At 51.3% G+C, this 22,816-nt stretch overlaps 7 protein-coding genes across 7 annotated transcripts; 4 read left to right on the top strand and 3 right to left on the bottom strand.

The window, feature by feature from the left end:
• Positions 1–1,442: 1,442 nt before the first annotated feature.
• Positions 1,443–5,545, bottom strand: BCR38DRAFT_344486 (RNA dependent RNA polymerase-domain-containing protein; the record flags this gene model as incomplete). Its single annotated transcript, XM_040856108.1, has 2 exons — positions 1,443–4,363; positions 4,414–5,545. 2 exons carry the CDS (start codon positions 5,543–5,545, stop codon positions 1,443–1,445), a joined length of 4,053 nt encoding a protein of 1,350 aa, XP_040715069.1.
• An 824-nt stretch (positions 5,546–6,369) lies between these two features.
• Positions 6,370–9,140, top strand: BCR38DRAFT_486155 (fungal-specific transcription factor domain-containing protein; the record flags this gene model as incomplete). Its single annotated transcript, XM_040863993.1, has 9 exons — positions 6,370–6,472; positions 6,606–6,875; positions 6,925–7,159; positions 7,215–7,505; positions 7,573–7,776; positions 7,824–7,871; positions 7,925–8,800; positions 8,864–8,976; positions 9,043–9,140. The coding sequence occupies 9 exons, from the start codon at positions 6,370–6,372 to the stop codon at positions 9,138–9,140; spliced, it is 2,238 nt and encodes a 745-aa protein (XP_040715068.1).
• A 410-nt stretch (positions 9,141–9,550) lies between these two features.
• Positions 9,551–11,480, bottom strand: BCR38DRAFT_458550 (amidase; the record flags this gene model as incomplete). Its single annotated transcript, XM_040862180.1, has 5 exons — positions 9,551–9,663; positions 9,722–9,865; positions 9,934–10,068; positions 10,197–11,145; positions 11,202–11,480. 5 exons carry the CDS (start codon positions 11,478–11,480, stop codon positions 9,551–9,553), a joined length of 1,620 nt encoding a protein of 539 aa, XP_040715067.1.
• A 697-nt stretch (positions 11,481–12,177) lies between these two features.
• Positions 12,178–14,902, top strand: BCR38DRAFT_436764 (major facilitator superfamily domain-containing protein). The gene is made up of 7 exons (XM_040860480.1): positions 12,178–12,623; positions 12,712–12,815; positions 12,881–13,047; positions 13,103–13,228; positions 13,283–13,343; positions 13,499–14,192; positions 14,257–14,902. Exons 1-7 carry the CDS (start codon positions 12,498–12,500, stop codon positions 14,413–14,415), a joined length of 1,437 nt encoding a protein of 478 aa, XP_040715066.1. The 5' UTR covers positions 12,178–12,497; the 3' UTR covers positions 14,416–14,902.
• A 638-nt stretch (positions 14,903–15,540) lies between these two features.
• On the top strand, positions 15,541–16,051 carry BCR38DRAFT_410336 (uncharacterized protein; the record flags this gene model as incomplete). Its single annotated transcript, XM_040858452.1, has 2 exons — positions 15,541–15,894; positions 15,998–16,051. 2 exons carry the CDS (start codon positions 15,541–15,543, stop codon positions 16,049–16,051), a joined length of 408 nt encoding a protein of 135 aa, XP_040715065.1.
• A 982-nt stretch (positions 16,052–17,033) lies between these two features.
• On the bottom strand, positions 17,034–18,829 carry BCR38DRAFT_371236 (Ni2+-Co2+ transporter transition metal uptake transporter). Its single transcript, XM_040857287.1, has 2 exons — positions 17,913–18,829; positions 17,034–17,848 (listed from the first exon to the last, which is right to left on the bottom strand). Exons 1-2 carry the CDS (start codon positions 18,679–18,681, stop codon positions 17,517–17,519), a joined length of 1,101 nt encoding a protein of 366 aa, XP_040715064.1. The 5' UTR covers positions 18,682–18,829; the 3' UTR covers positions 17,034–17,516.
• Positions 18,830–21,266: 2,437 nt separating this feature from the next.
• BCR38DRAFT_436760 (luciferase-like domain-containing protein) lies at positions 21,267–22,360 on the top strand. The gene has a single exon (XM_040860479.1). The coding sequence runs from the start codon at positions 21,272–21,274 to the stop codon at positions 22,043–22,045; it is 774 nt and encodes a 257-aa protein (XP_040715063.1). The 5' UTR covers positions 21,267–21,271; the 3' UTR covers positions 22,046–22,360.
• Positions 22,361–22,816: the final 456 nt, after the last annotated feature.

Genomic DNA, 22,816 nt, shown 5'->3' with positions numbered 1-22,816 from the left:
TGCATGCTGGTTCTGTTGAATGTCGTGATGATGTCGATCAATTCGTCGCCGTTTGAGTTATTTCTCACCGCCTCCCTTCTTCTACAACCTGACTGAAATTATCTTGCCTACTTTAGCTGATCGCAAAGCTCTAGAGCGGCCCGGAGGAGTTTGAAGATATGGCGCTCTAACTCTTACTTATTGTGGAATATACAGTCGGTTGAGGACGAAACACGTATCGCGAGGCGGTGGTGACGTGGTTGCGGAAGATCTGCGTCAGAGATTTACTCAGCCTTTTGTTTGATGGCGACGTGGCTTCGCTCGCGGACCGATGCTCCATAGAGCGTATCAAAAACCCGGGCGCTCGACGGGCCCTGCCCGTCGACGTTAAGAAGGTGCTAATAACGCCGGTGAAACCGAACAAGCAGCCATTGAATATCCACGGTACTGGTCTATCTCTCGCCCGATTGGGAGCAGATGCTTGCACTGGAAAAGGCCGACAATGGCGGAATGCGACATCAGCGTCCACGGATGGAAAGGAAAAGGGCAAGACACCGGTGGATCAGTAATCGCTCCCCCAAAACAGGACAAGGGTTGGAATCGGACGATCTCTTAGAACTATGAGCGCGTTTGGAGGGGTGACTTTGACCAGGAGCATACACTCGACTCCTTTCCCCTGGAGACGCTCTGCCACTCCACTATAGACACTCATGATCTAGAACTATACCGGCATACGAAATTCGGGACAACAGAGGATATGTGACATCCACAAGTGGAAAGCGCCGCACGAGTCCCAGAGCGGCTGACCACATACTCGCTGCCAGGATCAGTAGTAATAGAAAAGCCAGTCAGGAGGGACGTTTTGGGTGGTAAAGGGTTCGATGTAAAAATGTAAGTCTGAAGAAATGCATGAAACAAAAGGGAATATCCTCCAATACACCAACAACTCTCAACAAGGTTTGTATTGTAAATCAAAGACGACCAACAAATATGAAGATAATGAAATAATGTCCCTTCTCAATGAACACCGAAATATCCGCCTTCGTCTTCATCTCCGCCGAACACTCTGTTTTCGGACCCGTCGTCCGGTATACCGGCTGCGTCCAGAGACGGGGAGGAATTTCAGCAGGCGTGGTGTTATTTGCAAGGCTCAGATGACTGTGTTGACATAAGCCGTGACCCAGCTAAATTCCACACACGCCGGCCAATTCCAAGACTCAACCGCGATACGACCGTCTGAGTCCAGTTGTATTATGTGAAGGATGCTTTGGATGTCTAAGCCAGCGTGTTCCCTACTTGAAACCCTGCCGCCGCTCGCCATGGAGCTCAGACTGCCACGAGGCAATTCTCACCGCTGTCCAATATTCGCACAACGATGCATCCGTCCCTTTAGAGTGGTGTCCTTCCCATTCTTCTTTGTCTTTTCTCGATAAAGATGATGAGACTAACAAATCACACACCCCCTACGCGTCGTCATCCGCAGAAATCTCAAGAGTATCATATGAATCAAACGTATCCTCGGTAACCATCGCCGTCTCGCGGCCCTCGTTACTGGCCGCAACAGTACGAATAGATTTGATATCCGGCCTCAGCACCGCCCACACGGGCGCTACTACGAAAGCTACAGGGCTATCAGTTCTCCTCGCCTGCGCGGTCGCTTTCAGGAACTGCAGCTGACGCCCCGCGATCCACCACACGAAACTGCCCTTGTAGTAGTATTTCTTGAAGAGCGTTGACGCCTTGAGCAATTCCCAGTTCGAGTAATCGGGGTTTGCAGGGCCGAGTTGTGTTAGCAAGTAGCTGGCTAGTTCAAACGAGGCTTTCGGGGCGATGGCGCGGAAGTCTTCAAAGAGCTGGTTGATTCGCACATAGAAGCCGAGATCTTCTTTGCGTGCTAGCATGTTGAGTCTGTCCCATTCCATGTGGATGTGGTAGATGTCGCTGTGTAGTTGCGCCATCAGGGGGACCAGAAGAGGGTTTTTTGGATGCTCTGTGCGGCGCTTTTCGTCGAGGGAATCAAACGGACGTGTGAGATCTTCGTCGTAGAAGTCGACGCCGGCCTCACCCTGTCCGTTGATCGCATAGTGGAAGTTCTTCAGCTCTTGCTCTATGATCGGTTTCGCGATGCTGAACTTAAGGTAGTCGACTAGGTGGTAGGGCTCCCCTTCACCGATCCACTGGCCAGCTTTGTAAGCTGGCTGTGGCGGCTCCCGAAGGTGTCCAATGCAAGACTTCTTAAACTTAGTCCAATCCGGTCCGGTAAAGACAATTCCCTGCTTGGCCTGATCAACAAGATCGCTAAGCAGGGCACTCAGCCGAACGGCGACCTTATCGGAGAACGATTTCCTGGAGTAGCACAGGGCTTCCTTGTAATTAGTACATTTCCCGAGAAGGTTTTGCCGCATGTTGAAACGGAAGCTGTTTTCGAAGAACACTGAGGTTGCTAGCTCTCCGTGTTCCCTAACTAGATCGCCAAACGTGTCGGTCTGCTGGGATAGAATGCCTTCCTTGAAAAAATCCGGGCGCGACGGAACCTGGGCGGTGGTGAAATTGTTGACAATTGCAGGATCCCAGCAAACCCACGCAATGTCTCCATCATAATCGCCACCTGAGAGCTTGTCGGCGAGGGGATGGTTTCCTGTGCTAGGGAATATTACAACATCCTTGAGCGAGCCGAGTTCCGGCTTGAACACGGCCTTGACTTTCTGAATATCGCTCACGAAATGGGCTGGAGATCGTGCAACTAAGACATCCATGCCGTGCAGGAATGTCTCGGAGAAATCATTACCTTTGAATTTCGACGAAAACCCCAGATGGATCTCATCCTCTTTCAGAACGCCCTGGAAGTCGATGACCATGTATGCGTATGCAGAGCGACCGATTTTGATGTTCAGTCGATCTTTCAGTTCTTCACACTTTTCCTTTCGCAGCTCCCAGCCTAGTTCCCACAGGAACTTTTGCTTCTTGGGATGAAACCCACCATCAACGAGGAAGGCCATTTGGTCATTTTTGGACCGAGGCAGTCCTCCCACGAAAGAGACTTCTCCATCTCGTAGGCGTTCTGCTCGCTGAGAACCATTATTGTGCGCCCAAAGCCGAAATTGGACAGGGTCCTCAAGAGCCATTCGCTGCTCTTCGATTGCGCCAGTGAGAGTCTGGGAAAGGACGGTTCCGATGTAGCTTTTCATGGCCTGCCTATCGAGCGTTTGTTCTTCGATAATCGGAAGGAATTGGGTGTTGAGACTAGCCGGCATGAGCTCCCTGCTCTCGCTTCGAACTTCAAATGTCCGATGGTCTTCGTCCATGAAACTGCAATGCCATTTCCTCTGTGAAGGGTAAGTCTCGATCCAATCTTCGCCGCTGTCATCAGTAACATCGCGTATCCAAAAACCTTTGGCGCTTCCGATCCTGCCCTGAAAACCAGCAGGGATGTCAATCAAGCCCAAGATATCGCGAATCTTCCGAGCGAGACTCGCCGACAAGCGGCCTATACCGTCATTCATGACCTTTCCTGAGGGCGATAAGAGATCATGCTCCTTGTGACGGATCTGGTCTGGCTGGAGTATGACGGTCGGGCGGGTACGGCTGAGGCCTAACGCGATTCGGGAAAACAACTTGAGGTATGGTTGTTTTTCATTATTAGCAGTCTGGAGATGCCAGTCGAGCAACCCGCGTCGGTCCATATTCGTGTGCTTATTCATGTCTTCATCCTTGGGCGGAAGGGTTGGCGTAGTTGTAAAACGAAAGTTGTTGCCGGTTTCTGCGAAGAGGTAGACCCGATCCCTCATGATTGGCTTTGGGTCTGGCCCGAAACTCTCATTCCTGGTAGGCTTCCTGGAAGCACTATCCCGAATGAAACGGACAAAAAACGGCCTCCAGATCCTACCCAAGAAGCAATGAGAGGCATTCAGTAGCCACTGGGTGACGCATTCAACGCCCTGCTTACCGATATTTCTGATCGCACTGATGCTGTTATTGGACTCAAGCGAGGGTACCAAAATCTCAAAGAACCTGTCCGAGCCAAACCGTCGACTAAGCCTATGCGATAAATCGAGTCGCAGCGGTTGAAGTGCGACACGAAGCAATGGCCCAGTGCTGAGACTGCTGAAATCGATTAATGCCGACAGCACGACAACTTCGCCATGGCTCTGAAAATTCTTCATCGTCGCAGCAGCCCAAGCATCGGGCTGGCAGCGTTCGGGGAGAGGCTTTTCTTGGAGCTGAGGGTGCTTCTTGAAAGTTTGCCAAAGAATGTCCTGGTTCATCCAGGATGCATTATACTTGAAATTGAATGCACTCATGGAAACGCCACAATGCAAGAACACGCGCACAATTTCCCAGATAACTGCCATGGGAGCGTCATCCAGACATGATGGTATTTGGGCTAGACAATCAGTAATGACTTTGAAAGTATTTTCGAGAAATGGAACTTACGCCACACATCCTCGAGACGTTCCTCGACGCTCTTTTTGGCGGCACCAGGTTTACTGGGTGAAGCGGTTGGGACTGGTGAATCGAGGCTTGCCAGTTTAGCGTCGTGGTCCAGCGGCATACTGGATTCGGAGTATGAGTAGTTGGTGCGTGCAACGGAGTTACCGTCGTCGTTGACATTTTGCACCCCAGCTTTGCTCTCCAACTTCTTGAATGATTCATGAGATGCCTGAACCGAACTGGCGTTCATGGAATATTCCGAAGCCTCGTAGATACAGCTTACCTCGGGTGGAAACCTCTTCTTTTCCTGTGTGCTAGCTTCGACGGTGGTTTGTGTTTCCTGAGATCCAGGTGACTTATGAGCGAAGGAAAAGACGGCAGATTTGTGGGAAGACGACACAGTTTCCTCGCTTGAATTTGTAGAGAGGCCATACATGCTACGGTTTTGCGGCTTGCTGAAATAGAGTGGGGAGATTGCCTTGCCTGGTGATGTCACTTCACCACCAATGTCAGAGATGGAGCGGCTGCTATTCTCTGAGACGGCGCTCTTAGTTCGCTTCGGAGGCGTGCTGCCATGCCGCTCATCGGACAGTCGTTTAGACTGAGATGGTATCTGGGAAGGATCAGAGGACGGCTGTTGCGGCTCTTGCTTCCCGGGGGTGCCCGGAAGTTGATACAGAGGGTTGCTCTGAGATCGAACAAAAGGCCGCCGGTTCGGTTGCTCGACCTTTGGGCGACATTCATCAAGCACTTTGAGGAGCAGCCTCTTGAGATCTTGCCGCTGCTGGTGGTTGGAGGCCTTGGGCAGCCCACTGACGGAAGGGGTGACATGCCATTCTGCATTGGGCTTCTCGACCCATTTCTTGGATTCTGCTATGACACTCTCGCGGAAACGCTCCAGCATGACATGAATATTGTTCTTGTGGCAATGAAACCTCAAGCGGTTGTAAATGAGTTCAGCAGGGTCGCCCAATTCTCTAGATTTTGCGGGGGATCTGATGGTATCTGGGAGAGACAACCCCAAACTATACTGTTCCGAGATGCTGAGAAATATCTGATTCAGGTCATTGAGGTTGCCTGAAGAGCCGACCGCTCTCCTCTTGGTTGGTGTAGTCGGTGTCACTGGTGGGGCCATAGCAATGCTGCAATATTTTGACTCCAGCAACGGCCGCCTCGTGCAGACAGACCATTGTGCCGTAGTGTCGGGTACACCTGCAGGCTAAACTCAAAATCGGGCGAGGTAAGCATGGTGCAGTGGTATCCGACCGAATGGAAAAGCCGTAACACCAACCTCTTGGTCCTATTACGATATCAACCGGGCTCGTTCCACAATATTTGGTTGCAGGACCCCGGGTAGCCGATGCTCAATCGGGGCCAGAGACTCACACGTCGAGAGGACGGGCCACTGGGGAATTTGGGCTTCCAGATGGTGGCGAGCTTTGGGGGAGGGACGCAATTGGCGAGGATTCGACGATGGGGCAGACAGGGATGCGAGCTTGACACGAAACCACAGACAGACACGAGTGCTGCGTGTTTTTGCTGGAGTTTGCGCCACCCCTCAAAGCGTTGCTCCGGATGACAAAGCGCGTAGATTGGATTGAAATGGGCAAGGTTTCGCAACAGTGAAGAAGTGGGATGTACTCGGGTAAGCTAGTTAACATCGAGCTTAGTGCCAACTGGAAGCTGCAGACATGCTGCCAGGACGGAACCAGATGTTCTGGTTCAATCTTCGGCCTCTTCGGATTTTCGGCATCGTAACACTCACAGTGCAGCTAGCAAGTGCATCCATCAATCTCATCAGCCAGACACCCTGGAACCCAATACGCATACGGCAGCTCGCAATCAATTCGGCTGCTATCTCACGCATCGGCAGAGTAGTCACCGATAGTACCGATAGGAACCTGCGCCCGGCAGCGGTAGTCAAGGCGGAGCCAAAGCCAAGCCCCGAGAGAATCGTCCATGTCCGGACATGAACCGTCAGACATCAACCAGGTCCCGGTCGAGGATCTGACACCAGAGGAAGCTAGCCGCATAATTCACTCGCATCGTAAAGTTCGATATGGTATGCAACATCCGCATCTCTCGCTCTCGTGACTTGATATTTTCTGTTCCCCACGAGTGTCGTCCATCTTAAACAAGTCCCCCACCATGGGTGCCTGAGTCAGCAGCATTACTCACGATACCTTGTCTTCTAGGAACCGCCTGTTGGCCATGTCGCCAGCGGAAAGTGAAGTGTGACAACAAACAACCGTGCGAAAATTGCGTCAAGAGGGAGCATCCGCAACTATGCTCTTATAAGCCAAATCGCACCAACACGGCGAAGCCAGGGTCTACTTCCACTGAAGCCTCCCTTGGGAAGAAACGCCCGCATTCCCCCGATGACAGTGTAGACCATGATCACGACCACCGCCATGATCATGAGCACGGGAGCGATCATCAGTCCAACGGCTGGCCTCGTGCCTTGGGTACGTCAAAACTGCTGATTTATTCACCCCCAAACTTACAACTTACTAGATTCGGCTGAGTCTGTTGAGATTCCTCGCTACGTTGGGCAGAATTCCATCCCAGCTCTTCTGAGGGACCAACCCTCGCCTATCGATACCAAAGATGGCATCGACATACGACGAGATATGCGTCCCATCTGGGGCCTCGACAATTCGGCACCATTTCCCCTCATGTCGTCTCACCATCTGGATAGACTGACACAGGAGATCTCGGCCGAGCTGCCATCGGACCGCGAGATAATCAAGTAAGTCACCATATCATGATATTTACAGGCTGGCATGCTGAACACGTCGTGCTAGACTCTTCAAATCGTACAAAGAGGTCCCTCACCCCTTCTGGGGCTTTGTCATTGATATCGATGACCTTGAATCCCGACTCATGATCTATCTAGAAGAACGGGCAAAAAGTGCCAAAGCGGCTGCTCCACATGCCAGACCAACCATTTCAGCATCTTGGCTGGCCATCCTCTTTTCCGTTCTTGCTGTTGGGTCACAATACCATGACTCCCCTTACCATATCAGGACCAGAGATTCCCAGAAGTATCTGCAGATATCGTTTCACTTCCTAAGGCTTGGCAACTTTCTCCTCCGGTATGACCTCCCCTCTAGACAATGGTATTTATGTTAGAGATGTTGGACATGCTAAGTCGACGTTTAGACCCAACCTTGATTCGATTCAAGCGCTCCTCATGACTAGCTTCGTGCTCTTGAATGATATGAAGGCCGAAGCTTCGTGGGCACTGCTTGCCTTGACCTGTAGATTGGCACAATCTTTGGGCCTGCATCGAACACCGCCTCAAGATAGCCGGGAAAATAGCTCGACCGACATGTCCGTCAAGGATTACGTGCGCAGAAAACTCTGGTACGATGTAGCTTCCGTGCTTTGCGTCTTCATCTAACAATTTTCAGGTGGACTTGCCAATGGCACGACACACTAACGTCCTTATCTTTTGACCGGTAATACGCAAACTCCTAGCAAACTCGTCTGTCGTTACTGATTACTCCTCCAGTCCAAACATGACGAACATCCAATGCTGCCCGATTCCATTATCGCCAAGCTCGACCGTGCAAGGATTTTCTTATCTGGAGGCCATGTACCATCTGTGCCAGATCATATCAGAAAAGCTGAATCCCGATGCTACTGCGGCGTGTACCTACGACAGCATCGTTGAAAACTGTCGGGAGGTCGAGTCTCTTCGGGAGAGGGTGTATCCCCAGTTGCGAAGCAGGGAAGCCTTGAAGACCGCCGTGGATCGGCTGCAGCACTATGCGCTACGTCTTCACACTTCCTTCGTTGTATCCGTCTGTTGTCGCCCAGCTCTACGAAGTGACTGCACGAGTTTGGATACGGACGAAAAGAAGACATTAGCCGAGAAGTGCAGAGTCAATCTGACCGAGACAGTCAAGATGTTCTTGTCTATGCACAACATCTCTGTCATTCCCACGCGCAGCTGGGCTTTCACCTACCACGGGCTTTCCTCCGCAGTCTTGCTCGGTATCTTGACTGAAACCAAAACAGACCCGGAAGTGCGCCGTTTACAAGGCGACCTCATCTCCGCTCTCTCGGCCGCGGCAGCCAGAGACAGATCGAGCCCCTCACCGGGTCACATCCGGCGGAGTGAAAGGGACATCGAACTATCTGGCCCCCTCTCGAGAGCTTTAACGGCCCTGAAAAATATCTACGACTACGGCTCGTTGCAAGGCCTTTCCGGCCTCAAGAGCGAGGTGCCATCCGGGTCCCGGACGCCCAACCCGCCCATGCAGAACATGCAGAACATCAATCCCCAGCTTCGTGTTCAACCGGGGCTGGACCCTCATCAAGATGCTGCTCTTGCTATGGCGGAGCTGCAGAATGGGGCTGGGGCTACTTTGCCTGACTTCGCGGCGTAAGTTCATTTCTCTGCACAAATGAAGATAGATGTATTTAATGCTTACAATGTCTTGTTTAGGACGATACCGTACCCGCCTCAAATGCAGCAGGGTGTCGGCGTCCCCGACATGAGCCAAATGGACCCGGCTACGTACATGTCACCGATGGATCTGTATGATTCCATCTTCTGGGGTAAGCCTGAGCTCTTCCTCATTTCTACCCGAATAAGTACACACAATGCTGACTCGGCCTGAATAGAATCGCCCGATCCCTTTTATACGGGCACGGACATGAATTTCGATTTTATGGCTCAACCTCCACCAGGCCAGCCTCCGCAACAGCAGTTCTACTTCTAGTTTGCTCTTGACCAATATCGCTGGCAGCGATGTGTATCTATGTGTTTGTGGAGTTGCTAATGGTAGGCCGCCCTAATTATGTTGTAATATCTGGTGTTTTGGGCTGCGGGATTAGTTTAACAGGATTGGAAAATGTTGGGTTGAGGCCTACTCAGGTGTTGTTGGGACTGTATTATTCAGCGACTTTTGTCAGACTGCCGTTTTCCTCTGGCTCCGTTTCTAGGAATAACGTGTACATAATTACGGGCAACACAAAATGGCAACCTGACACAGTTTATTTATTTCTCATCATTTATCACGAAGCATAGTCTTATCCATGTCTTTCAGAATTGGATGGCGGAGACAGTCGCGCTTTCTTTTCAACGCGTTACTGAACCTACCTCTTCTCCAGACGTATAATTAATCCAGAACTATGAAGTTGCATCCAGAACGACTTTGACCATAGCGATGACCTTCTCCTCCTCTAACCGGCGACCCACGAGCTGCAAGTTTATGGGCATGCCGTGCACAGCCTCGGCATTATCTGACGTACAGCATTAATTACCTGTATGACGAGGATTAGGGAAAACAAGACAACTTACACTCGGCCTGAATCGTCCTGTCCAACTCCGTTAGGGGCTCGTACGTATCACCCGGCGCGGAGTCAATTTTGGAGTCCACCTTGATACCACATGGGAACGAGATGCAGGAATAGTCAAGGACGTTGTAGACGCCTGTGTAACCAACTACATGCACATTCTGATTAGAAAACTTGCCATGACGAGTGAAAATGCTACCAACTAGGGGGACTTACCATGCTTAAACTTGGAGTTCTCAACACTGCTATATGGCGTCGTTGGGCACAGAATAGCATCAATGCCCGACGCGACCCAGCGGTCGAGGTACTTCTTCTGGAAGGCGACACGGTCTAGATGGAGTTGCCAGTACTCTGTAGAACGCGGCCACCCGTGTAAGCATCAAGTCTCAGCCTTGGCCATTCTCATGGTCAGTCCCTATTGCCAACCCAAAGGGAGAAACAAACGGGGTCAAACAAGAGGAGAGGTGGGAGCGACTCACCATAAGCCCCAATCTCTGTAGCAGTCTCGTACATCGCCAGCTCCTCCATCCACGGCTCCCCCGACCTCTCAATCTCCTTTCTTATCGCCTTCCCCCCATCCGCAAGAAACATGCGCTTCAGCAACCGGCCCCCCTCATCCTGATCCACCGATGACCATTCCACGATCTCGTGTCCCTTCGCCTTTAGCTTCTCGACCGTTTCCCGCAACGCCCGCGAAACCGGCGGTGTCGGCTTCGCCAGGCCGTCGTCCCACATGACGGCGATTTTTAGTTTACAACTGCCGGGGTTTGTTTCGAGGGCGGTCTCCCGCCACGGAATCGGCAAACACCTCGGGTCAGCATGCCACGGCTCGGAATCCACCACCGTTTTCGCCCAGAACGCGAGATCATCCAGCGTCCGGGTTAGAGGGCCGTTAACGGACTGCACGGCCTCCTGTCCCGGCATACCCGACCGGCACCCAAGTGTCGGAAACCGGCCAAACGAAGGCCTTAACGTGAAGATCCCCGTGCAAGCAGCGGGAATCCGCAACGAACCGCCGATGTCCGTGCCTATGCCCCAGGGACTTCCCTTAAAAGCAATAAGAGCCGATTCCCCCCCGGAGCTGCCGCCCGAGGTCAGGTTGCGGTTCAGAGGGCTCACCGTCCGGCCGAAGACGTTGTTCACGCTTTCGGCAATCATCATGGCCGTGGGCACGTTGGTCTTCACGTAGAAGACGGCGCCTGCCTTGGCCAGGAGCTGGGCTAGGGCGGAATCAGATTTGGCGGCGTCGCCAATGTGCGAGACAAAGCCGACCGTGGCATCGAGACCGGCGAGGTTGAAGTTGTCTTTGAGGGAGATGGGGAGACCATGCAGAGGGCCGATGGGTTGGCCAGTCTGGGATAGGTGGGTGTCTAGCTTTTGGGCGGTTTCGAGGGCGCGGGGGAAGCAGGTTTCTGAGAGGCAATTTGTCTTTTGGGTTGAAGGGATCAATATTCATGCTTGTTAGTTGGTAAATGAAGACGTACCAGTTGATGAGCTGCCGCGGCTCGCTTACAGAACGCCCGCGTTACCGTCTCGGACTTGAGCTCGCCGGAGGCAAGCTTGGGTAGCAACTCCAGCGCAGTCGAATTAGTGATGGCTAACTCTTCAGGAGTGAACCAGCCCGAAGATTCTGGGAATCCAGTCACATCTTCTTGGCTGTCGGGCGGCAGGAGGTGTTCTGGGACGATCCACTCCGGCGGGATGGAGTTGCGCAAAGCCTGGCGCTTCTTTGCGGCAAGAGTTTCCCACGTTGTCAAGGTCATGATGATTGATAACTTAGCTTATAAGTTGGAGAATACGAACGAAAAAGAGGATGAGAATGAAGATGAGAGCATGGTGAGACACTCCAAGGAGGCTATGGTCGACTTCACGTCTATATCCTGCGAAATACTTGCTGTGTGAAGCTGTACCCCCCACCTCCGACTTTAGCTACGGCTCCGACACCTTGGTAAGCTGCTGCGTCCCGATAGGATGTCATCGTTCGGGCGATCCGATACCGCGACTGAGGTACTAATCGAACTAGTCACGTTTAGGGCTTTCGCTATTGTTTGGCTCGTCGGTCGGCTGCGACGGCTCTGATGGGTAGAGACCTCATGATCAAGTATGGGGAGCTGATGGAAGTGACAAGCTGTACGCGGCGAGCTATTTGCTCTTGCGGTTGCATAGCTGACGCGTCATCAACGGCAACGAAACTCTTGATCGGAATATCAGTGCTTTGAAGTGAGCAGGGCATTTCCCCTGGGGAAAACCAAAGAGCTTCAAAGACATGCATCAGCTTGGCGGTTTAATTAGTGCTTAAATGAACTGGCCATTCAAAGTACCCGACTGGAGCGCGTCGGTGTCATGATGCATCGAATCCGGAGGAGAGAAACGAACCACCCCAAGGTTAATCTACTGCAGGGCGGCTTAATAAAGAGTGGATCTATCTTTCATTCAACGCTGCAGCAGCCACAGCGGTAACTTATCTGCAAACCCACACTTGATATCAGAGAAATCTCACCACCCGGCTTCCATGCAACGGCGTCAGCCGCTGGTGTTGATACTTATCCATCATTTCAACGTTGCTCTGAAGACCGACATTGCCAAGCATCTTATCGCAAATGCGGCTCCGAAAACTGCTTGGGGTAACGTCCATGTCGTGGTAAGCTGAAGTCGGCGTGTGCGACGAACCGGACCGCCGGTATTTGTTGTTCGATACATGAGAAGCGCCTTCGCCATGCAGCTTCATTGACAGCTTCTCCTCCAATTGCTCTAACACCCTCAGGGAAACCGGCGCCAAGATGACTTCCATGGCGAAACTAAGGCAGTATTTTCACTCCGAATACCAGCCCGGTGAGCGAGCCTTGGTCCGGAAGATTGATTTTTTCATCCTGACATTCTGCTGTCTGAGTTACTTTACCAATTACGTACGTGCACTCTCACTACAGCACACCCCCCCCCCATCTATAGACGCTTCACAGAAATAAGGAAATCGACAAACTGACTGCAATTCAGCTCGATCGCTCCAACCTCGCCAATGCCTACGTCTCCGGCATGAAAGAGGACCTCGGGTTCGTGGGGGACCAGTATAATCAGATCAATACATGTTTCACCGTCGGGTATGAATCGCCCGTCTTTTCCGATTGCGAACAGATGGGATCCAGTCGACTAAGATGGGTTTTAGATATGTCATCGGCCAGATTCCCGCAAATATGTCGCTGCAATACGTCAGGCCGCGGCTCTTCTTCCCGTCCATGATGTTGATTTGGGCCGGGCTGACCATGGTGACGGCTTCGGTGCATGCGCCGGGGTCTATTATGGCGATTCGCTTCTTTCAGGGTATTGCTGAGGGTGGGTAGTAGAGCTGCATGTCTGGAGATTTCTTGATTGACTGACCTTTTGGTAGCTACCACGTTTGTTGGTACTCACTACATTCTTGGATCGTGGTATACCGAGCGAGAGCTAGGAAAGCGGTCCGGGATATTCACCGCTAGTGGGCTTGCTGGTACTATGATTGGAGGTTTCATTCAGAGTAAGGTCTGCTTTGGATTGCCATCTGTGCTTGAAACTGACTTGTGTGGATTAGCTGGTATTTATTCTAGCTTGCACAATCGGCAAGGTCTTACTGGTTGGCGATGGCTATTTATGTAAGTGATCCCCGGCGTGTGCATAAATTCCATGCCCAGGGCGTTCTGCCACGGCCAATTGCTGGAAGCTGTCGGAAATATTACTCCCGATGCATGGCCGACGACTCTCCATGGCCCTGCCGTCGATATCTGAGCAAATTCTGACTCCCGCTTAGCATCGATGGTCTCATCACCGTCCCAGTTGCCGTCTATGGCTACGTTTTCTTCCCAGACACACCCAGGACCACGACAGCATTCTATCTCACCGAGGAGGAAAAAGCCCTCGCCGTCTCACGCGTGCCAACCGTCGAAGACAAGTCTCCTATCTCGTGGGCCTTCTTCAAGAAAGTATTCACCTCATGGCTCTTCTGGGGCTTCGTCATCCTATGGATCATCGCCGGCGAAACCGAGTCCTTCAGCTCCAACGCCCTCTTGTCACTGTATTTGAAGAGCCACCCCGTGAACGAGTACACTGTCTCGCAGCTTAATAACTACCCGACGGGAGTCCCCGCTGTCGGCATCATATCCACTTTGTTCTGGGCCACACTCACCGATTTCCTCAGCGGAAAGCGTTTCCTCGTCGGGTACTTCATCGGGATCACCGGCATCGCCACGTCGGCCATGATCCTCGTGGCATCCAAGGATCCGACGAACCCTGCTTCGACGGCCATCGTGTTCGGTGCTTATTACTGGGCCGGGTCGGTCTACGCTTGTCAGGCTACCTTCTTCGCGTGGGCGAACGATGCGCTGCGGTACGAGGAGCACATGTTCCGGGCTGTGGTGTTGGCGGGTATGAATGTAGGGTCGAATGCGGTGAATGCTTGGTGGTCTATTCTTTTCTATGGAGCATCGATGGCTCCGTGGTTTAAGGTGAGTTCATCCCTGTGTTTATCTCTGCATGATTGAATAACGGGGCTGACGTTATTACCTATAGCGTGGCATGTGGGCGATGATTGCTTGCTCAATCGCTTTGGCGGTCTGGACGGGCGGTCTGTCGTACCTGACGAGGAAAGATGAACAGCGGCTGGAAGCAGAAGGTGCCATATCCAGTACGAGATCGAGAGACGGCAAGGGTACTTCTGAAGAGGCGTAGTTGACTTCGTTCTTACAGGATCTAAGTTCATCACTGCTTCGAGCATTGCCGTCGTCTCACGAATGTGCTCAGAAGCTAGCCACTGCCAAAATAGACCATGCCTCCGTCGGAAAAAGCCATCAATTTCTTTTTTTTTTCAATATCGACATAATTGCAAGGCACGACTGGAGCATCCGTAGAAACCTTGAATTTAATGTATGGATGCAACGTCGTTGCCGTAATGGATCGCTACGTATTGGAATCATCAGTCAATGCTCTCGACCCGAGCCAGATGGCGGATTAACAACCATCTGATATGGTGGACTATCTATTCAACGACGTATGTCGTCGTTGCGGAACAGCGCGCCGCTCCCATTGGCGGACAAAATCGATTGTTACTACCACATGATGCTGTGCTCCAAACCTATGGCATGTTTTCCACTATTACGGTATTCCCGTCAGAACCCAATGCAACAGCACGGAGGCCTCGAGATGGATTCAATTAGAAGTAACGTTGTCAATCGCTATCAGCAACAAGATTGGGCAATTAATTTAGTTCATCCCGATCCTAAAAAGAGGCGAAGTCATGCGAATGGTCAGGCCCAGGCTCGTAACACGACGACCTTGAAACCTCGGGCCTAAACACCCCTGCGAGTCGGCCGCTGGAGGCGTTCTATAATTGGCAAAATTGACAACTCTAGAATCTGGGGTAGGTGCAGATGCAGGGCGGACAAACGCGAATCTTACACCCCGCTGATCATCGCCTATTACAACGGGTTCTGCTCAGCTTGGCTAGTCAAGTGCCGGTAAGCTACGACTCTGAACACGAACAAGTTTCCTCATTGGAGGATGACATTAGTTGAAAGTTCGCCTCGATTCTCACAATTTTCAGCCGCACTCGTTATAGATCAATGTAAAGGCAACGGGCCGCGGCTTACACGATTTAGAGCAGACAAGTGCTGATGAGATGAAGATGAAGTGCAAGTTGATGTTTGCATATATATCGGCTTGTTTTCTCCAAAATCAAGGTTCTTATTTATCACCATCAACATAACTCGCTCTCAAGCCAACAAGCAGTATCAACATCACAATCACCCAATCTCAATCCACAACTATCGGAAGCTACACAAAAACGATCCCGTCAAAATGGTATCGCTCAAAACCTTCGTAGCCGCCACCTTAGTCGCCCTCCCCTCAGTGTCCGCCTACCTAGTGGGCATGACGGCCCCCTCCATCGCCGCAGCGGGGAGCACCATCACCGCGACCTTCGACGTGGCCATCTACATACAGAACTGGCAGGATTTCTCTATCATCTGGGGCCTGTCGACTATTGATCCGAGGTCGTGCCCCGACACCATCTGCCTCGGAACTCAGATCACCTACAACACGATATACCCCGATAACCCAGACCCGGGTAACTACAACATCGATGTTAAGATCCCAGCTACGCAGGCTAAAGGGAACTACACGTTGGTTGCTGCTGTGCCTTATTTGGTCGGGGTAAGTTTTACTTCTCCCTTTTTTCTTCCCTGCCTGCTTGATCTGTTAGGCGGGATCATTGTGAGATGCATAGAAGAGTGGAGGACTAACCGATTGGCAACAGGCTTCTGGCATGACTGATATCCGCAACTTCACTTCCGCTATCACTATCACTTAGACGAACAAGGGGAAACATAAACACAAACAGCTTTTTTTTCTGGCTTTCTGTTTGCCTTTACGCCAGAAAAGGAAACGGACAACATGCGGTTAGGCGCTTCACGTATTTGCAATTTCTTCATATGTACATATTCCCGTAATGGGGCTCCAACAGCTGCCGCCCGAACCTCATCACTAGGACGTGCTGAATACTAAAATTCTGCACACTCATTCAGGACGCTTCAAATGACCACTAATGATTACATGGTGCTGCTTTTTCTGCCTTATCAAGTCGTCACATAAACGCTTCCTGTCATGTCTCTCTGTTGCTGATCAGCCGTTCTCTCTGGCCTAGTAGGGGCCTAACGCATCGACCAAACCCCAGTTGCGCCGCGAGCATGCACACTCGCCAGAAAGAGTATCCGCATGATCAATGTTACCAACGTCGAGACCACGGGCCTGCTTATCCCTGGTCAGCGCTGTTGAACCTGTTTGTCGTGTTGGACTAATCGCTCGGGGGTATTCCGGTTATGCAATTTGGCCTATTTGACCTATGTTGCTTGGGGCCGAGGCACTGTGGTCACTCCCCAGAGGCCATTGCGGTCCTCACAGATGCGGTTGGCGTCTATGTTAGCTTTGAACGCTTTTTGTATGGAGGCGATTAGTCTTTGTCTCGTTATACGTCGAGCGTCGTTGTATTTAGTGTGCGTTACGATAGCAGCAAGGGGCCTATGGCCTCATTTGAGGAAGCCGCTACAAATGTAAAGAAACTATAAGATGAATGGGTTCCAATTTATATAGTTCGTAGTCTCTCTGCTCTGTCTGACAACAGTCCCTTGAATGCTTCATGTTTTATGTGCTGTGAGCGGAGAATACTTGCCCTTAACCATTCTAAAGCTCCTGGACGAAATACAGTCGCAGCTGAGCTGAGCTCGGAACTGGGCACATTGCTGACGAGCAAGTTCTAGGAAGGTGCAAAAGTCCGAAGCAGCATGAATGATGTTGGTAAGATTTATCCAGCCGCCAAGTCAAAGTATCCATTATCTGTACCACGCAATAGGAGCTAACTACCAAATGTGTTTACGCTACAAAACATCATCTAATAGAAATAGATCTCTTACTATACTATATACCTTTCCATAGGATGAGCGCCAATCCAAAGTGGTCCCTTACTTCTGCTGGAATATGTCATGACTGCCCCGTAAAGTCTTTCCCTTGGTCGGTCTAACGTGTAGTGACACCATTCAGCAACCATTTGAGTGTTAAGTAGCCTCTTTGCAAAGCAAACTGGTATCTATCCCATGATTCTTGGAGTGAAGCTAGCCCCGGACATAGCCACGAGAACCCACGGATTTCCGACCTCTCTTGCCGGAATCGTTCCAGTGAAACCCTTATTACCTTGACTCCACACTGATCAAATCCGGTTCTCTCGACGGTGGCCCGTCCCGAAACTCGCCGTCAGCATCGGAGGAAAACACCTGTGCCGCCTATCGGCGCCGCATTCTCCTCCGCCAAGGCTTGTAGACAAGCACCGACCCAAGCCCGGCTACCAGGAAGACACCACATATGCTGCCGCCGATGATCTCGAAATGGTCGCTGATAGCACTTACGCCGTCCCAGAAACTGCCCTCGGGCTCGGCCACGTTTTGCACAAGCGAAAGGACCTGGATTATTCCAATGAAGGCGGAGACGAAGATAGTGATGCCCGTCAAGACAATGGAGTAGTACAGAATAGCCACCGTGTCGCGGGCAAAGGCTTTGGACGTGTAGAGTGACATCATGAGAGCCCCGTCCGTAGTGTCGAGGAGACACATACCCGCTGCGACTGATGAGAAACACGAACCAATATTTCCAGGGACTCTTAGGAATCTTGGGAAGCTTACCGGTGAACAAAATGGGAAATATCAAAATAACCCACAAACTCGTGCCCTGGGCGGCCTGAATACTCGCAATTCCCAGTATGGCAATTTCCGAAGACGTATCAAAGCCCAGCCCAAACAAGACGCCCAAAGGGTACATCTTCCATGGCCGATCTACGACACGAAACACCTTCCGAAACACATTCGCCATGAACCCCGCGCCCTCAAGCTGCAAATCCATGGCCGCCCGATCCTCACCCCCCTCGTCCTCCTCGCCATCAGGATGATGCGGGTCCGGCTCTCTCAGCACCTGCCTCAGTCTCGTCACAAGCCGGTACAGGACCCAACCGTTCCCGAGACAAAGCAAAATCAAAAATGCGGCACTGACACTCGTCCCTATGATCCCGCCTATGTATTGAAAATTTTCGAAGCGATCCCTCAGCGCGCCCGAGGTGGCTGCCACCACGATACACGTAATAATGACGATGGTCGAGTGGCCCAGACTGAAGAAAGTGCCTACTGTCACTGGCCGCTGACCCGAGGCGATCAAGCGCCGTGTCATAAGGTCGATGGCCGAGATGTGGTCAGCGTCTAGGGCGTGGCGCAGGCCCAGGGTGTAGGAGAGCACCGCGGGCGTGATCATGGCGGGGTAGTAGTGGAGGACGATGCCGACGGCGGCCCAAATCACGAGGTTGACGACTATCAGGAGGGATATAATCCGGATCGTGGGCGCTGGGAGGGCTTTGAGACGCGCGGGGAGGCTGGGGAGGGGGATGCGGGGTATGCGGGGCATCTTGACGGCCTTGGACGAGCTTTCTCAGTCTTCTTATCTGGATCTCAGAATGAACGCTGGGGAGTGGCGGCCGTCTCAAAATGGGCCATTGCGTTGGCGCGGGAGGTTAAATGCAAAGTTGAAGCAGTGAAAACAGACGAAAAAGGTGTCTTTGTTGAGAAAGTTCGAACTAACTCTATGCCCGTCCCGCAGCTGCACTTCGCCCCACTTGCAGTCGACGATTTTTTAGATAAGATAGTAGAGTGTTCGTGATAGTGACCACTCATAGTCGTTTCGATGACATGTGCTGCATTAGCCCGCCTAAAAGCGGGTTGGCGTACACATATACTCGGGGCTATCCAACAGCTGACTTGCAGTTAGTCAAGTGACTCTAACCATCACACTGGAACATGGTGCTGATCAGTTCAGAATGCACAGAAAATTTTCTTCTCTCGGGTCACGTCGAGTAACGGCGGCCATGATAACCTCCAATCCGACTCCGCTTGCATCGAAGCGGCATCAGCATTCAGTCGGCCGGAGCACATCGCGCGCCTTTGGGCCGTCACTTGTATGCAAGTAGTCAACTTCGTGACATCTACGAACAACTACGGAATCACCCGGATGAAGCCAATATGGTAACCAGTTTGGTAATGATAATTTGCACCCTGACAGAATGGGTTGAAGCTACCACACGTCGGAAATGAGCTGACAGGCTTGGCTTTTTAACTCAGCCCTAATAGTCATGATTTATTTGCTACACTTATTGTTCGTCGTCTTCATCCCGAGATGTAGTATAGTCCGACGACTTTTTCTCACACTAGTGTCTATTCATACAACTCTGTCTTGTTCTCTGGCAATATGATTGCATACTTCCAGAGCCGAGTTTGTTCGCAATGTATCTCCCCTGGAGACTTTGGACTTGGTGATGACACACCTGAATTTCAAACATACATCTTGAGGAAAATTAAAATAGCTAGAAATTTAGTCTAAGTCGTGGACAAATGTGAGCCGCGTCGTACTAGAGCAGTTTCACCCGTGTTAGTCACCATGCCGTGTTTTCACCTACATATCTGAAACCAAAACGCACTCTGAGCAGACATCGAATTTCAAATCATGTAATGATCGAAGAAAAGACCGTCATAGTCAATCATCAGACATAAAAGAGTACATTGACACTGGTTTCTCTAAATCCCTCGTAATCCATCACATTGCCAACTTAACACCCGTTAAGACAAGCTGGATAGGAGATTTTGGTAGACTTTACTTTACCATCAGACTAAATAGAGTGAGAAAGTTCATTTGAGTTTTGGGGAAGTGTGCCCCCTTTCGGCCCATAAAGTCCCTACGGAGCTTCTGGGTTTTGGTAGTGAAGTGAATAATATCTCTGTCCAATCTGCCAACTATGATGCTTGTTCGCATCGCTTGCAACTTTTCTCCTGCGCATATCTGATAATTACACCACGTATATCACGTCTTGGGTTAAGTACAGAAAAAGATACTCCCAGTTTCTCAGTCTTCGAGCTTCCATATCGATTCCCGACAGCAATCTCATCTGGTTACATAACTAGTAACTATCTTAGATGAATACTGAAACTAGAAGAGTATCTCACAGGGATTATGTGATTGGTATGTCCACTCATGGGTTGTTAGTCCCTATATCAGGAAGTCTGGGCCAACGCCGCTCCGAATATCTCGTAAACCAAGGCAGGCGACAACATGGATGTTGGTGGTAGCTGGCTGCAGATAAGGCTCTGCAAGTGAACAATAAACAAACAATGTATCATTCATCATGTTGAAGCCTCCGTACTACTCATTAATGACTCTGGCGTCCCGCATTGTGCCGTAATAATTAACCCCGAAGAATCTCGGAGCCCTTCCGAGAGTCGGGTCTCGGGGACAAGTATTTCATTGGGCGCGCGATTCTGATGGCGGTTATCAGCTTGGCTCGTTTTTCCAAATATTACAGCTTGGAATCGAATCTCTGGGCAATATCTCCAACAGTCCCTTATCTGTCAGCCGCAACTTGCGCAGTCGTCCATGGCGGGGAAACTACGAGACCGGGAAATATGCCGAAGATAACGAGTATGGCTTCGTAACGATCGCATGTCCACGCGATAACGCAGCATGCCGTAAAAGGCAAGATGCAACGTCCGCAATCGGGATATACTGTCATCGGCTACAGCCTCATTACCTCGAGTATATAGACATCTTACTTCAAACACACACAGCTCTACCATCTCGAACACATAGATCCCACTTGCCCCATCTCGCGAATCCGCAGAATCTCCCACAGCAACAAGGCAAAATGGCCCCTGTCGACCTTGGTGTCTTTATCCCCATCGGCAACAACGGTTGGCTAATCTCGACCACCTCGCCACAATATCACCCCAGCTTCTCCCTCAACAAGTCCATCGTCCTCAAAGCCGAAAAATACAACTTCGACTTCGCCCTCTCCATGGTCAAATTGCGCGGCTTCGGCGGCCAAAGCGAATTCTGGGACCACAACCTCGAGTCCTTCACGCTGATGTCGGCCCTCGCGGCCGTGACCACAAAGATCAAACTCTTCGCCTCGACGGCCATTCTCACGCTGCCGCCTGCGCTTGTCGCCCGCATGGCGACGACGATTGATTCCGTAGCTCCTGGTCGGTTTGGAATCAATATAGTCACCGGGTGGCAGGCGGCGGAGTACACACAGATGGGTCTCTGGCCAGGGGATGGGTATTTTGGGTACCGGTATGATTACGCGACGGAATATGTGCAGGTCATGAAGGAGCTTTGGGAGAAGGGCGTGTCGGATTTCAAGGGGAAGCACTTCACTATGGAAGACTGCAAGATGTCGCCGCGGCCGGGGAACCCGATCCAGATCGTGGCCGCAGGCCAGTCGGGGCGCGGAGTCGAGTTCGCGTCCAATTATGCAGATTACAACTTCGCTATGGGGTCGGGGATCAACACCCCCACAGCGTACGGAGCGGCGAGCTCGCGCTTGGTGGAGGCTGCCAAGAAGGTCGGGAGGGATGTGGGCTCGTACGTGCTGTTTATGATCATCGCTGATGAGACGGACGAGAAGGCACAGGCGAAGTGGATGTTGTATAATGAGGGGGTTGATCATGAAGCGCTGGCGTGGATGAAGGGGCAGACTTCTAAGGATACGCAGGCTGATAAGAATTCGACGGCGCAGAATATTAGTCTGCCGGAGGGGGCGGTCAATATGAATATGGGCACCTTGGTTGGCTCGTATGAGAAGGTGGCCGGTATGCTGGATGAGATTGCGTCGGTGCCGGGTACTAAGGGTATCATGTTGACGTTTGATGACTTTTTGGAGGGGATGGATAAGTTTGGTGAGAAGATTCAACCACTGATGAAGAGTAGAGAAGGCAAAGCATAGAGCCTGCGAATATCAAGAGAATCTAGTTGCCTACAGGTTTTGTGTAGATCGTGATACCTACAAATCCCACAGCATCTCAACATGGGCTTGCCGGGTTTGTCGTCATCCGAGGATACTCACCCGCACCCGTTTGTTTATCACGACCTCGGATCTCATGTACTTCATGTGTTTGTGGCGGTTGATTATGCAACAGGTGACATGATCTGGGCATGGAAATGGAAACACTAGAATCGCAGCGGCTGTCGCCGATGTGTGAAAGAGGCTCGAGGTGGTCGATGATGATTTCTCGTATCAATCAATCTCGTCGAACCTACGTTGTTTTCGGCGGACGGATGTCTGAGAATCTCGCTAGTCTTCTAGAAGGAATGGCATGACAGTACACTAAGTGGTGTACGCTTCTTCAAGCCCCGGCCGATGGCTGCAGCCCGTCTTTCGTGTTGGGCGGCCGTCATCCACATGCAGCCACTACTTCGAACCATAATCGCATACTATGGTAGCCTGAGGAATACTATCACGTAGCTAACGACAATGTCATATTTGCCGGAAATTGGTTCTACTTTTGTCACAAGTTCTTTATCTTGATGAAAAGCAGGAGATGGCTGACCAACTTTAGGTTTAGTCGTCGGTCGGAGATACAAGGGTCAGGGCGTTCGGCGCAGCTAACTGGAGTGCAAGTAGCGTTGACTTGAATTCGCCCCGAGCAGAGCACAACATCAGGCACATTCCTCTGCTAAGCACGTTCATCAGCCCAATCTTTCGGCCGATATTGAC

This window comes from Pseudomassariella vexata (assembly GCF_002105095.1).
Source record: "Pseudomassariella vexata strain CBS 129021 chromosome Unknown BCR38scaffold_8, whole genome shotgun sequence".
In the NCBI taxonomy this organism is placed as follows: Eukaryota; Fungi; Ascomycota; class Sordariomycetes; order Amphisphaeriales; family Pseudomassariaceae; genus Pseudomassariella; species Pseudomassariella vexata.
Note: the sequence above shows the minus strand (reverse complement) of the source record. Positions and strands in the feature narration are given on the sequence as shown.

Coding starts and splice junctions, on each gene's coding strand:
- BCR38DRAFT_436764 (XM_040860480.1), top strand. CDS start 12,498: ATGACTTCCATGGCGAAACTAAGGCAGTATTTTCACTCCGAATACCAG. Junction 12,816..12,880: donor AATACATGTTTCACCGTCGG/GTATGAATCGCC, acceptor GATGGGTTTTAG/ATATGTCATCGGCCAGATTC. Junction 14,193..14,256: donor CGATGGCTCCGTGGTTTAAG/GTGAGTTCATCC, acceptor TATTACCTATAG/CGTGGCATGTGGGCGATGAT.
- BCR38DRAFT_371236 (XM_040857287.1), bottom strand. CDS start 18,681: ATGCCCCGCATACCCCGCATCCCCCTCCCCAGCCTCCCCGCGCGTCTC. Junction 17,849..17,912: donor ATTTCCCATTTTGTTCACCG/GTAAGCTTCCCA, acceptor CATCAGTCGCAG/CGGGTATGTGTCTCCTCGAC.
- BCR38DRAFT_436760 (XM_040860479.1), top strand. CDS start 21,272: ATGGCGACGACGATTGATTCCGTAGCTCCTGGTCGGTTTGGAATCAAT.